Here is a 15,886-nt window from a genome sequence, read left to right on the forward strand (position 1 = left end):
GACTTTGTCATTTGGAGAAACCAGTATTATTACAATTATGAGTATGAGTAGTAGTTGTAGTAGTATTGATATTATTATTATTTCAAATATTTCACACAAAATAAAATCTCCAAAATGAATAACAAAGACTGGGCTGAAAAGATGAGTCTTCAGTCTGTTAGTAAGTATTAGTCCCATCGCTAAAAGTATACTTTAATTATGATTCATTCATGGTGGGCCACTTATTAATGCTGTTTATCCACGCTGCTGTCCAATCCACTAAAATCCGGGTATGTCCCCGCAGACTGAGCGGTTGAAGCCACGCCCCCCCCCCCCTCCTCCTCCCGCCCCCTCGGTAATTGGTACGGACAGTGAAGCGATGTCAAAAACATTTGTCTCGTTACAGCGACCCGGGGAGGACAGACATGTGACAGCGTTCACGCCATCTCTCCGTCCTCACTCCTCGGGAACCATTACAAGTTTTGAAACCATCTTTTGCGCACGGCCCCAAAAGTGCGCGTCCCTCTCTTACCAGCGGACAAATAAAGCACCGTCCTCACCTCTCAGCATCTACTTGTGGGAATTTGCATTCTCGGGCATGCTACAGAACTCTCTAACTCTCAAAAAGGCTGTCGCGATTGGATGCAGACGCTCGCGCGCGCGCCATACGGCCACAGCAGCATGCGGGCTGAGCCTTAGTGTCGACCCGTCAGATCGGATGCCCCGATGAAAGATCCACTCGCCACAACGGCTGACATGGCTTACCACACGTTCCACGCTCATCAACCAGGTGCCTTGCCACTGTCCGCCTTCCTCGCCGCCGCTCAGCCCTCGTGTTTCCCCGCGCTGGCTTTCCCGGACGTGGCCTCCCGGTCTCAGCCTCTGTCCGAGCGCGCTGCCTCTGACGCGGGGCATCAGCCAGTTCACCCCCCGCGGTCCTTCAAGAGCCTGCAGACGGAGGAAGGGCTCGATGACGACCCGAAAGTCACACTGGACTCAAAGAAATTATGGAATGAGTTTCACAAAATGGGAACGGAGATGGTTATTACAAAATCGGGAAGGTACGCGAACTACGATGTGCATATTGGAAGTGTTCATACAGTTATATTTGTTATTATACGGTCCAATATGATGTAGCTTGTATTGTTATTATTGTTATCATTATTGTTATGGGGCCATTATTATTATTGTAATAAGTCAATACATCCGTGTCACTTAGATCGGGGCCCTTCACGCTCCATGGGGTCCAGTTCAATCCTTGTCCAATTAGCTGCAAAAAAAACAACAACCGTACTCTGATCAGACGTGTAAATCTTCTACCCTCTATTATTGTAAAAAATAAATTAAAACAAATTAAAACAACAAGGGAAGCTCCTCGCATGCAAAAGTTAGAAATCAAAGTTTCCATCATCGACGCTTCGTTCATTCTGTGCCACAGGAGGATGTTTCCGGCGTTCAAAGTGCGGGTAGACGGGCTGGTTGAGACAGCGAAGTACATCCTGCTGATGGACATCGTCGCTGTTGATGACTGCCGCTACAAGTTCCACAACTCCCGCTGGGTGGTGGCTGGAAAAGCTGACCCGGAGATGCCAAAGCGCATGTACATCCACCCGGACAGCCCGTCCAAAGGGGAGCAGTGGATGAGCAAGCCCGTCGCTTTCCATAAACTCAAACTCACCAACAATATTTCGGATAAGCATGGATTTGTGAGTAGACAATATATTTATTTTACATTTCATATATACGTACATATTATTTTGTATTTTATTGTAGCATATGCAACGTTTTAATTGACTATAATTACAATCACATATCAATGAGTTCACAATAACCTGACTGTACAATTTCTAGTATGTGCCATTCTAGTAAATTACGTAATTTACCAGTCAAACACATTTGAATTTCTTTGTCTTTCTTTTTCCAGACGATTTTGAATTCAATGCATAAATACCAGCCCAGATTTCATATTGTGAGAGCCAACGACATAATGAAGCTTCCGTACAGCACCTTCCGGACTTATGTTTTCCCGGAGACGGAGTTTATCGCTGTCACTGCGTATCAGAATGAAAAGGTAAACCCCCGTCCCTTCCCATCCTCTCCGCTCCAACCGCACATGCAGACACAGCAGACCTGGCAACTATTTGGCAGTGATGTTGATGTTATGTGTATGACAAACATTTGGGGGGAAACTGAGTCTTATTGGGATGGTTTGGAAACTAGCAGGTATACATTTTAGGGTTATAATAGAATAAAATAGAATAAAAGGGACCCAAAAAGAGGCTATGGGCCCTCATTAGAGCAACCTAATTATGAGCTGGATACTGAAGCTGTATTTTTGCAATAATTAACTTGCTGATGTGTCTTTTTTCTCCGCAAGATTACACAGCTAAAAATCGACCACAACCCGTTTGCCAAAGGATTCAGAGACACAGGAAATGGGAGGCGAGAAAAGAGGTATTTGCCTTGCCAGCATGATCATGATATTAAAGGACATATATATGTCAGACCTAATCTCAATCTGTGATCCGCAGGAGTAGGCCTTTAACAATGCATGAGAGCCAAAGCAAAGCGGACCAGGACTGTGCGGATTCTGATGACTCATGTGAACAACCCAGTACCAGTGATCCGTTGTATTCCCCTCGGGAGCTGGTGAGCAGCCCTCTGATGTCCACACCAACCTGTCAAGGTGGGTGAACTCACAGTCCACGATGTCATTAGAGCGATGATCATTGCAGTCACTTAACAAAGACAATGTTCATTTATAATGAACAAACAACTGAATAACCTGGGCTGGACGGCCTGTGTGGAGTCTGCATGTTCTCTTTGATTACTTTGAATATTCCTCTGTTAAATTGGGCATCGACATTACGCACATTGCAACTCACTGGGTGTGTTACTATAGGGTGTGTTACTGGGAGGCTAATGTAGCCTGTAGCTGTTAGCATCAAGCAGACGAGGAACGGGCTACAGGTCTCCTAAACTCACTTCTCTCTAACTCCACACCCCAGATTGTCTCAGGGATACCACTTGTCATCCGAAGGTTCTACTGTACATATGCAATGAAACTCACCTATGACAGTGATCCAGTACTTTTACACCTGTCTTTTGTGTCACGTCAGAATGTGCTCCGCGAAATTGTGCTTTTATTTTTGGCTTTTGGCTGTCCATATGTACGACAGAAACAAAACCCACTCTGGGTCTACATACTTATTTTCCGATGTGCTTTCAACCACATATCATGGTCTTCATCAGCTAGTAAGTTGACCTTGAGATAAGATTTTGGTTTTGTCCTATTTTCTAAGGGCAACGATACATTTACACAAATAAGGTGCTGAGATGTGTACTAGTTTTAGGATTTCAGAGGCTTTCAGGATTGTTCAGATCTCAATCTCAATTTACTGTGTGACTCAATTTGGCAAAACAGAAATAGCTTTGCTTTTGTGAATCAGCTGTATTGGCGCCTTGGGGTTAGTCAGAAATCACCGCTTTCTCGCTCATGGCTTCCAGATGTAACCAAGTCATCTCTGTCCGCACTGTGTTCTAATAATAATGCACGGCTCTAACAAGGCAGACATATGCTCTCTATACTTTTAACTGCATATATATTTAATGAATATAATGACTTGTTTCCCCACAGATGACGACAACATTGAAAGTGATTCCGATTTTGATCAACAAGAAGAGGACATTGCTGAAGCCAGCCGTTCCAGGAGTGAATATCTGTCTTCTCTGAGTCAGAAGAGCGAGGAGATACTGTGGAACCGGCCTGCTCTCAACAAGAGCAGCGGCAATCAGGACACGAGCAAAGACGGGACAGTGGCTCGATCCTCAGAGTTCACGTACTCTGCGGAGAGGGATTCTTTAAAAAAGCACATGAGCGAAATTCAAGATGGCTTCCCGCCGATGATGTTGCAAACGCAGAGCCCGTCGCCCCTCAGCGCAGGTCCCCTTCAGACTTTGGATTTCTCGAGTGCGCACAGCCAACAGTTTCTTAAGCTCGGGGCACCTTTGTTGTTTCAACCGGGACAGTTGCCGGAGAGCTTGGGACATCTGTTGCCTTCTTTGCCTGCAGTAGAAAACGGAGGCCTACCTTCTCAAAGCATCGCCTCTCCATCTCCCTTCATGTTTCACCTTTCGCAGCACATGCTGGCATCTCAGGTACGCGTCTTATATCACAATCACACATATTTCTCATGCACCTTCGTGAACAGACACCGGAAGCTGGCGATGCTGGCTCCTCAAAGGGTACATTCAAAATATACGAGCATATATTTCCTCAGAGAGAGAGACATCACTCCAAGGGGAATGCAATTCCATTGCTCCTCAATGAACTTGAGCTCCTCAATGAACTTGAGCCCCTCTGGGATAACGTTGAAATTCTCTTTTTATGATTTGGGTCAGCTGACCCTTTAAAAAGATCTTTCTTTCTTGGACCAAATAATGCGATCAGCCACCAGCCAACGCTATAGGATCCTGTTTTTAATGAGCTTAAAGTACTCCAATTTTAACACAGCATGCACATAAATTATTAAAGGCAATTTGTGTTAATTTGAGATTATACCTTGACAAATGAGATAATGATACTTTTGGGAATTGTATATATTTACATTATGGTCAATACAGCCCTTGACTGCCAAATTGTTCAAGCGCCCATTAAACAGGATGGGCAGTGGTGCCTTAGAGGAAGTTATTGATTGCTGAGAGGAAATTCAATTTGTTATTTTTTACACATTACACACACACACACACACACACACACACACACACACACACACACACACACACACACACACACACACACACACACACAAGCCCGAAATTAACACATTCAAAAACAGGACCTACACACATGCATTAATGAGATGTCAAAGAGGGGGATTGCCCATGAAAGGCACCCCAAGAAGGGGGGTCTTAAACTTCCTTCCAATATTCCTCTGATGAAAGAACAATTGTTTGTTTAAGTCATTGAAGAAGGAATATCATACAAACTTATGTTCTATCATTGAGCGGAGATACGTCCCTTCTTGGTTCAAGAGAGGTAGAGCCAGTTGGCCAGGAAGGTTGGGGGAATGGGAGGATGATTTAAAGTTTGGGAAGGATATTTCCAATGAGGAGCTGTGGAAAGAGATCTAAATTGACAAGTTTTTAAAGCGTGTAAATCAGCATGGAATGCAATTTGTTGCAGCAGTGCAAACCTCAACGAATATTTTTAAACAGTCACACCAATATGCTTTTTTTTAGGTCAAGGGAAGAATCTTTGCGGTTCCAAGATGATTGCCGGTTAGAAAATAATAGGACAAAAATAAATAAAAGACTTTTCTCAATAAAACCACTCCTCTGAACTCACAACTCACAGACATGCAGCCTGTGACGCTGTACATGAAAATGTAGGAACATCAGAAAATGTACGGCGTTAGTAAAATTAACAATTGTTTTCTTGTGCGCAGGGAATGTCACTGTCACCCTTTGGAGGACTGTTCTATCCATACGGCTACATGGCGGCACCAGCTCTACCCACCTGTTCGGCGACCCCGACGCTGGCCAGAAACCCCTGCTTCCGCAGCTCTCGGCCTTGGTTGCGATTCAGCCCTTATCAGATCCCCACTTCCGTCCCCTCAAGCCAAAACCCGCTGCCAACCAGATCGCCCGGCTCCTCAAACTCACAATCCGAGGTGTCCAAATCAGGGAGCAGAGAGTCCAGTTTAGTGCCTGACAATCACAGTCACCAAATCAAGGCCAAGCAGAAGATTTCGCCACCGAAAAACATTTAGGGCACATAACCTGGTGGACTCCACTTTGTCCACAATACACTCTCTTACAGTATATATGTTGTTTTTCATCCCACACCTGGTGGATACAGTGTGATGGACACAGAAGGTTTATGGTGTTGCACGTAATAATCACCTAAAATAAGTATTTTGTGTGTTGCTGCTGTTCAACTTGTCATTATATCATCAGTAATCCTTCCCATTAAACACTGATTTAGCGACTTGTAGGGCAAAAGACACCCAAAAGTGTGTTTTAACGCGAGGCGTCATTGAATTTACTTTAGTTCAGTGTGAAGCAGGTTCTCATTACGTTTGAATATAGTTAAATAACTGTTGTATGCTGTTATATGCATATCGGGGTGTCTTTTGACTTGCAAACATACCAAATAAATGCTTACTGGAAGAACATATATATATATATATATATATATATATATATATATATATATATATATATATATATATATATATATATATATATATATATATATATATATATATATGTTAATTAGAATTCCTTTGGGGAGAACGAGCTATGCAAAATTCCCAAAGTGGACCGATTAAAGACGGACAGCAATGTGCTTTAAATATGAATAAAACTCATTTGTATTTCTTTCTTCTGTATGATGGTGTACATATTTTGCTCGTCATGAGGAAACTGTAAACCACCTGTTCACTGTTTCACATTGTGTTAATGTACCAAGCCCGCACCGTGGACTTCGAGGGGAAACTCAGGATTTTTTTTTTTTTTTACCTTTTACCAGCACTTAAGAAAAGAGTTTTCAGTAATCTCGCAAATTATTCAGGTGAATTGTTTTTTGCGTGTGTATTTTTTTCACAATTTAAATAAAGATGTTGTTCACATTTTCTTAATATGTTTAAACTATATAGTATTGTTGATGTTGCACGTTAAATACTCAGATGACTATTCTCACATTTACCTCTGCTGTAGCACCACCACACAAAACGTGTCATTCGTGACAATTAGTGATTTCGAAGCACAAGCTAACCCGATCAGCTTAAAGAAAGAAAGGTGCACACAGCAGAGTGCAGATCTCTTCAAGATGTGTCTGCAACAACGACTGCTGCATTGTGTCATTAAATGAACACAAGCCACAATTGGCTAGTCCCCAGTCTAGAAAGTAAGGTGTCCTAAAACTAATTTCATTCAAACTAAAAAACAAGTGGCGATGTATGCAGGCAATTGGATCAGAGTCGTTGTGTAAGACACATCATACACTCCCTCCAAAAAATAAAAGTCAGTAGGCTGTCTGCCCGTATAGCAGCGGCTGAGAGGTGGCGATGTACTCAGCAGTGTGGTCGTACACTAAACCCACCACACACACACACACACACACACACACACACACACACACACACACACACACACACAGTGTCTAAGGCAGGCAGATGCACTCAGCTGTGTTATCACTAGCGGCTTACCAGCTGGGTGCCGGTCAAGAGTAGTGACTGAGGAGTCAACAGGGAGTCACTGTCAGTGTAAAACATGCCATAAAATGTGTTTTGAGAAACTGTGAGTCACTGCATCCATAGGACGTCTTTAAGCAAGCAGCTATGATTGGCCACCCAAAATATAATGCAAAATACGAGATCAGCCGTGGACGGACACAGCTAAGCACACTCACTCACAGACGCAGGAGTTATTATTTTTTATAAAAATTAGATAAGATAAAATAAGCCTTTACTGATCCCAGAGCGGAAATCCAGGTATTACAGCAGCCCAAAGATCGAAAGAAGTAAACAAAGAAATAAAAAAAAACATGTACACGTTAAATATGTATTAAATGAACTCAGATGCATAGATTTAGGTGGAGTTAACAGGCTCATATGTTTTCCTCTCACCAGTTAAATAAACATAGGCTAGCCATTCACATCAGATTTAATATTATAACAATATGGATATCCAGACTCCCTCTTGTGGCTCAAAGATTTACTCCAGATATAAATGTTGAATCAAAAGACAATGAAATTCAGAAAATGTATTTGGCGACACTAATGTAATCTCCTGTGACACCCTGTGGGTCCTGACCCTGTCTGTGGGAATGACTCTTGTCAACACATGCACATGTATTATAGATGTGTCAAGAGTTAGATTGGATGCAAGGGCTGGATTCAATTAAACCAGCTCATCCGGCGTGGGATCAGGGTCTGTCTGGTTGTCAGACCTAATCTTTTAAGTTAATTTGACTAAATTAAGCTTTCAGTTTCTTTTGTACCTCCGAATACTGTTTTGGCAAAGTCCGCCTTTGTTGTACCCTTTCTGGCTTGGCATGAATTCTCTCCTGTGTGTGTTCCTGTCGTATTGAAGTACTGTGTCTTGGCCCTGGCTGCCCTTCTAACCATATTACTCACTCTGCCTTGTCATCGTTCTGCCAGTTTAAAAAGGCACTGGAAGTCAACTGCATCATCAAAGATGTCTGTGAAACAAATGATCTAGTTCTGAAGTAATGGCAATGTGAGGAGACATCTGAGCACTACTCCATCTTGAATCAATAATGACCTCTTTCTTTTTTGTTATGTGTCACTAAAGGATTTAATTTCAGTAGTTGCTGCTTCATTGTATTGTTTGTTGGAGAGGGAGCTGGAAGAGGTTCTGTGCAACAGCTGCTGCCATGCCCTTGGCCATAGCGATGGTGGCTGAGCAATAAAGGTGAATGAGCGGTCCTGTGCACTTCATTCCATATGCATGACTGCAGCTCACTGCTTGCTAGGGCAATTCCCAAAACATCTCTGCTTGTGACAGCAAAGTTACACTTGAGTTGCTAATCCCTCTGCTCGTACATCTGCTCAAACTGCACCGAAAAAAATACTTTTTCTGAATACATAAATGACATATCGACTCATGTGGTCGACGCAAGGTGCTTTGGAAATATTTCTCAGATATTTATAAGCGTATGACCTTTTCACACGCTATACAGCTTTCACACAGATTTGCTCACATTTGTTCATGCAAACAGTGGAAGTGCATGATTTAAAATATGATAGGGCTCACAAAGAAAAGCTTTATCTGAACATTAAGAGGAGATATAAGGAACGGCTTCAGTAGGCCTCCAGGAGGAAACATTAGGACATATTTGAGTTACACATTTACTGTGTTTAATAACGTCGTAGATTAAGGGTGGACAGAAAAATGACCACAGGCTGCAATGCTTGAATTAGCAATGCACTCAATCAAATGCCCCAATGAGTGTCTCACAGACTGTTGTAATATTAGCAATACTAATATCATCACTTGTAAATTAATAAAAGAACAAAATCTGTTTGACTTCACGCTCCACTATTTATGGGGGAAACGATTGCATTGCTCAGCAGGACCTCTTATCTAAAATATATTTGTGCTCATTTTTCGATCGTGACAAAATAGCCACGACAGGGCACTGCGAAGCAAAACGGTTCCCTTTTCCACTGGAGCTGATGGTGTGAGAAAGTCAGGCGGTCCCCCAGGAGGAAAGATTGATCTGAGAGCCCTCCCACTGTGCTGTCAAACCTCTATTGTGCGCATTTTCTCCTTGGCTGAGCGTTATAGCGAATGAACATCTCCACTGGCTCAAAAATGTGGCGAGGAGGTCAACCCACAAAGTTTTTGCAGACAGCAGAAAACTTCTCCGTGCTGCACTGCAGAGTTTGGGGGGTTTGCGCATGCGCGGGGAGAGAAGCACCAAAAGCAGAGGAGACCACATCCTGCCTCACTCATATTCCTCTTCTTTAGATCTGCTTGAAAGGGCAAGCCAACATGCATCAGCGAATTAAACTATTAACTCGCACATAATGAGTTGTATCGTGATAATATCTCAACCACACGTGGTGCTGCCTCTGTTTAGCTGATCTGGAACGTGTCAAGAGATGCAATATTGTTTTTCCTCAGATCTGTCAAACTCCCGATGGGATTTTTAAATTAATCATAACGCTGTGTCAAAGCAACATGGCGCATCACATATTCCTGGGAGAACACTCATCTCCTCTCCTCTGAAAGTATAAGTGCCGAGATAAGAAATGTCAACACAGATGTCTTCAAGACGCTATGATAGTCATCTAGCATACAGTATAAATAATGCTCTTTATACGGTTATCATCCAAAAGCCTGCGTTATCATGAATAAGGCCCTAGTGTCTTGCGGGGCTTTGCAACAGTGCTGATGCAGAAAGGTGTGTGGATGCTATGAACACAAGTTTAGAACGGGAAGGTCGATGGGGATCAGTGAGAACTTCCTCTGAGTGTTGACAGTTGTATTGTGGATTTGCTCACCAAATGCATTCATATGGATATAAAGGATCAAACATTACGCTGTAGAGTAGGTCTGTTGGTAGACCGTGCACCTATTCTCGTGCAAGTATGTCACATGTCGGTCTATTGTTATGTTATGCATAGATTAAATGCAACATTGTTATTTCGCATACCACACAGTTGTATCCCTTCCATTACACACAGCCCATAATCGCCTATAACAGTTATTTTGCCGTCACTGCCAAGGGTCAAACTAATGAAATATAGATAAAGACAAACACGTGTAGATATTTTATTTGTATAGTTATACATCCATAATGCTACACTTCTACTAAGCCTTGCTTGTCTGGACCATTTGATCTCCTGCTTAATTTACTCCACCATGAGATGAAAATGGCAAACTATCGGCCTCTGTCGCCATCTAGTGGATCACAACTGCAGTTACACTGCAATTTCAATTAGCGTTTAAGAACTACACCCTGAAGACTAAATTGGGACTGCGTCATTGAGAGGTTGTTTCACTGAATTTAAATATACACAATAAAAACTAAAAGATTGAAATTAATTGATTGCTTCGTTTCAGCATTAAGCTCACATCTTCATACTTCGTTGTATGTTCTGATTATGCAGCTGAAATTCACCTTAAACACCATGCAGCAGAAACACAATGTCTATTTTTCGTTCCATCAGTATACAAATGTATTTTATGTTGGTGATTTATGTCACTGCACTAATTTGACGTGCAAATCTGTTATGAGAATTCTCCATACATACATATTTACAAAGCCCTATCAAAGCTCTATCAAAATCAAGGTCATAAACATTACCCACAATTCCTACGGGCAGCCGCCTCAGCTCCATCAACAGCAATAACTTGAAAAATATAGCGTTTTGAAATGTGAGAACGGTCTCTGCAGGCCGTGCATTTACTACCTAGGCCTTCAGTGCCGTGTAGTCCACACAGGGGCGTACTGGGGGAAAAAAGTGTCCCGGGAGTTAGTCAGACCGATTCACTCAATACACAGCGCGCTGCCCAATACACGGCGAGAAAAAAAGGTGTTTTGACGAGAAAAAAAGGTGTTTTATGAGACAGCGGACAGTGCAGCAATGTGAAAATACGCAGCGCTTCTCGGTTGGATGCCTCCAACCTCGCCTCGCTGATGTTGTGCATCCTGGCTGACCTTGGCTGACTTCACCAGCCCAACCCGAAGTGGGTTAGTTATATCATGACAAAACAAAACAATCAAAAACTGCGGCATTAAAACACTGCACAAACAAGACATCTTCGGCGGCAGGAGTAGCAGCTGCTGCCCTGCACATTATTTTAATTCTAGTAAACAACACGGATAATTCAGCACAAATATGAAAAAGTGTTTTCAACGTTAGGTGCAGCAGCTAGCTCCCCGACAGAACCAGCCCTGGCTCGACCAGCAGCAACAACAGTGCCATGGCTTGTTTATGATTAAATACGACTGCAGATGTAAAAACAATAACACAACCAGCAGTTCACTCACCAGATGCCCGTAACCTTCTGTGCGAAAGGCGTCATCAGTAACTCCACTAGCAAGTTCGATTCTCAGGCTTCAGCCTGAGATTCTAGGTAGCATCTACACTGTAACGAGATAACTGTAGAATGTGTCACAGTATGCTTACTGTACAATTAATCAATTCAATTCAATTCAGTTTATTTTGTACAGCCCAACATCACAAATACAAGTTTGCCTCGGAGGGCTTTACAATCTGTACACATGACATCCCTGTCCCGGGACCCCACATCGGATCAGGAAAAACTCCCCCAAAAAGATAGTAAAAACCCTTTCACAGGGAAAAAAAGGGGAAGAAACCTGAGGGAGAGCAACAGAGGAGGATCCCTCTCCCCGGATGGACAGAAGCAATAGATGTCATGTGGCCAGAATGAATAACGTAACGGAGTTACAGCACATTCAATGAATGTGACAGAAATTATTCATATAATGAGGAGTATGCATGGTCCATGATCCAGATAGCCACGACCCATTAAGCAGAAGGAGGTAGAGACGAGGGGCATCCCAGGGGCAGTGGGAGGAGAAAGCAGGGCCATGGCAGCTGGCAGGACGGCTCCAGGCCAGTTGCATCAGCAGGGCCATGGTTGTATCAGCAGGGGTCCTCCCCCTGGTTCCAGGCAGCCACGAATCCATGGAAAAAGAAAGTAGAGTTAGTAATATGCATTGAAGAGACAATCATTTATCCAGAAGGAGAGAAAGAAGAGGTGAAGAGGAGGAGCGAAAAGAGGAAGAGAAGGAAAGGAGGAGCTCAGTGTATCCTAAAATGTCCCCCAGCAGTCTAGGCCTATAGCAGCATATCTAGGGGCTGGACCAGGGCAAACCTGAGCCAGCCCTAACTATAAGCCTGAAACAGCCCTAACTATAAGCGCCATCAAAGAGGAAAGTCTTAAGTCTACTCTTAAATGAGGTGACCGTGCCTGCCTCCCGAACTGAAAGTGGAAGCTGATTCACAGTACCTGTTTGTAGTCATTTTTACAGTAATAATCCCAGTACCGTCATTGTTATTACAGTAGTTAGCAAAATACTGTACTTGTCATCACAGTAACCGTGTACAGATTACAGCAAATCCTAGACTACTGTTTATCCGCATTCTACTGTAAATGAATAACAGTAAAATAAAGTCATTTATTTTAATATTTCAACATTTTAAATACACATTTTACATTTAGTTTTTAGTGTGTAAAAAAAAAATGTAAACAACAACACTTTCTTTATGGTATTCTTGAACATAAAACATTTTATATGTTCCTCTTTCTTCAAGTTACAATGAAAATTTAAACATGTTTTAAAGTAATTTGACAGTAAACAGTCAAACATGTTCCATACATATGTATTTATATACATACATGCATACATACATACATACACACATATATATGTATGTATGTATATATGTATGTATGCATGTATGTACTCACCTAAAGGATTATCAGGAACACCTGTTCAATTTCTCATTAATGCAATTATCTAATCAACCAATCACATGGCAGTTGCTTCAATGCATTTAGGGGTGTGGTCCTGGTCAAGACAATCTCCTGAACTCCAAACTGAATGTCAGAATGGGAAAGAAAGGTGATTTAAGCAATTTTGAGCGTGGCATGGTTGTTGGTGCCAGACGGGCCGGTCTAAATATTTCTCAGTTACTGTGATTTTCACGCACAACCATTTCTAAGGTTTACAAAGAATGGTGTGAAAAGGGAAAAACATCCAGTATGCGGCAGTCCTGTGGGCGAAAAAGCCTTGTTGATGCTATAGGTCAGAGGAGAATGGGCCGACCGATTCGAGCTGATAGAAGAGCAACGTTGACTGAAATAACCACTCGTTACAACCGAGGTATGCAGCAAAGCATTTGTGAAGCCACAACACGCACAACCTTGAGGCGGATGGGCTACAACAGCAGAAGACCCCACCGGGTACCACTCATCTCCACTACAAATAGGAAAAAGAGGCTACAATTTGCAAGAGCTCACCAAAATTGGACAGTTGAAGACTGGAAAAATGTTGCCTGGTCTGATGAGTCTCGATTTCTGTTGAGACATTCAGATGGTAGAGTCAGAATTTGGTGTAAACAGAATGAGAACATGGATCCATCATGCCTTGTTACCACTGTGCAGGCTGGTGGTGGTGGTGTAATGCTGGGGGGTGTTTTCTTGGCACACTTTAGGCCCCTTAGTGCCAATTGGGCATCGTTTAAATACCACGGCCTACCTGAGCATTGTTTCTGACCATGTCCATCCCTTTATGGCCACCATGTACCCATCCTCTGATGGCTACTTCCAGCAGGATAATGCACCATGTCACAAAGCTTGAATCATTTCTAATTGGTTTCTTGAACATGACAATGAGTTCACTGTACTAAAATGGCCCCCATAGTCACCAGATCTCAACCCAATAGAGCATCTTTGGGATGTGGCGGAACGGGAGCTTCGTGCCCTGGATGTGCATCCCACAAATCTCCATGAACTGCAAGATGCTATCCTATCAATATGGGCCAACATTTCTAAAGAATGCTTTCAGCACCTTGTTGAATCAATGCCACATAGAATGAAGGTGAAAGGGGGTCAAACACAGTATTAGTATGTGTCTCTGCGGCAAAAGAGACCAGCATGTTAAACCTGTATGACGAGGTGGGTCAAAGAGACCAGCATGTTAAACCTGTATGACAAGGTGGGTGGCTTCCTGAAGAAGGCAGAGCTGTGGAGAAGGTCCTCTGCAGAGGGAGATTTCACCTGCTTTCCAGTCAAGTCGGTCATAGTGGGACATTTGACCAACTTGATTCAAGATTTTCACTCCTACTTTCCTGACATGGAGGATAAATCTGTACAGCTGGATTGGGTGAGGAACCCATTTCTCTTGTCTGAAGCAAACGGAAGCAAGCTGCTACTAATCAGGAAAAACTCCTGGAAGTGTCATCTGACCGTGGCCACCAGATGAAGTTTGCCACATCCACACTCACACAGTTTTGTGTGTGTGTGTGAAGCAGGAGCACCCTGACCTGGGACGGAAAGCTTTGGAGCAGCTACTACGCTTTGCCTCCACATGTTTATGTGAGGCCTCCTTCTCTGCAATGACTGATCAAAACAAAGCAAAGAAGCAGACTGTGTCTGGAGAAGAGAGAAGAGCTTGATCACAGTAATGGCCTCCCTGCCACCAAGACTGACAAAGATCCTCAGTGAAGCACAAGTTTCTCACTAAAATGTAAATGCAAAAGCATTCAGTTCAATGCCATATTCATTCTTGACAGTTTAATAAATCCAACACTGACGACACAGCACTGTGTATTACTACTTTTTTTTTTTTTTTTACCAAAAATGATTTGCGCTGGTTAGGGGGTACTTGGCTGAAAACATATTTCACAGGGGTTACACCATTGAATAAAGGTTGAGAACCACTGCCCTAGGCTATCGTTAGGCTACCGTTAGCCTAGGGGCCCGCTATGCTGGGTACTGTGATACCTGGGATAGGATTGGAATATTACAGACATAGTAACACCAATGTGTATATATATATATATATATATATATATATATATATATATATATATATATATATATATATATATATATATATATTCCTCTGGGGGTGTTCTGGTTTAGTGAGAAAGTCCATATAAAAGTATTCACAATAAATCACCTTTGGCCAAATCAATCACTCAACACCGTTGTGGCTACATATTTGCACTATTGTTTCGTTTTGTTAGTTAATTTAATATTAGTATTATTCTATTTGCTGTACATACTGTGCATTTTTCTTATAATTCTATTGAATTGTTTTGTATATACTGTGCTTTAAAAAAAATAAAAATTGTATTGTATGCATGTCCAAATTGCGGGATTAATACAGTATCTATCTATCTATCTATCTATCTAGTCCAGGAGTGTATGCCATGTGTCAGTGAAGCAGAGGAAATCAAGGTTACTATCCATAATGAATTCATTCAGAATGAGGCTTTTGTTGTTGAGTGAGCGAGTGTTGAGCAAAGCCAGTTTCAGGTGCCGTTGCTTTGTGATAGGCTGTGAGGACTGAGGAAGAGGACAGAGATTGGACAGATTCACGTGTCGTTTGTTGTGATTTTGTAACGAGGCTTTAGGTTGCGAGCCGGACCATAGGGAAGATGGGGGATGTAGTTTGGGGACGTGAAGTTGTAAGTAAACATGCGGCCAGAGCCTCTCTGTGAAGGATGGCCTCGGCAAAGTAATAGGCTCGTTCGGGATGAACCGGTCCTGAGCAGAATCCACCACAGATCATCATTTCCCTGCAGCTCTAACTGTCCGACTGACCGCAGTTTTTTTTTGTCAACGCCTCCTGCAGCTCTCTCAGTTCTCAACGAGCATATTCATAAACGTTGAT

The 15,886-nt window shown here is 42.5% G+C and overlaps 1 protein-coding gene across 1 annotated transcript; it reads left to right on the top strand.

Annotated features, from left to right (window-relative positions):
* Window positions 1–705: 705 nt before the first annotated feature.
* LOC306753995 (T-box transcription factor TBX2b-like) lies at window positions 706–5,750 on the top strand (the record flags this gene model as incomplete). The annotated part of the gene is made up of 7 exons (XM_079237907.1): window positions 706–1,040; window positions 1,418–1,685; window positions 1,904–2,050; window positions 2,357–2,433; window positions 2,511–2,665; window positions 3,617–4,137; window positions 5,427–5,750. 7 exons carry the CDS (start codon window positions 706–708, stop codon window positions 5,748–5,750), a joined length of 1,827 nt encoding a protein of 608 aa, XP_079094033.1.
* Window positions 5,751–15,886: the final 10,136 nt, after the last annotated feature.

The sequence above is a fragment of the Taurulus bubalis genome (assembly GCF_910589615.1).
Source record: "Taurulus bubalis genome assembly, chromosome: 2".
NCBI classification, from domain to species: Eukaryota; Metazoa; Chordata; class Actinopteri; order Perciformes; family Cottidae; genus Taurulus; species Taurulus bubalis.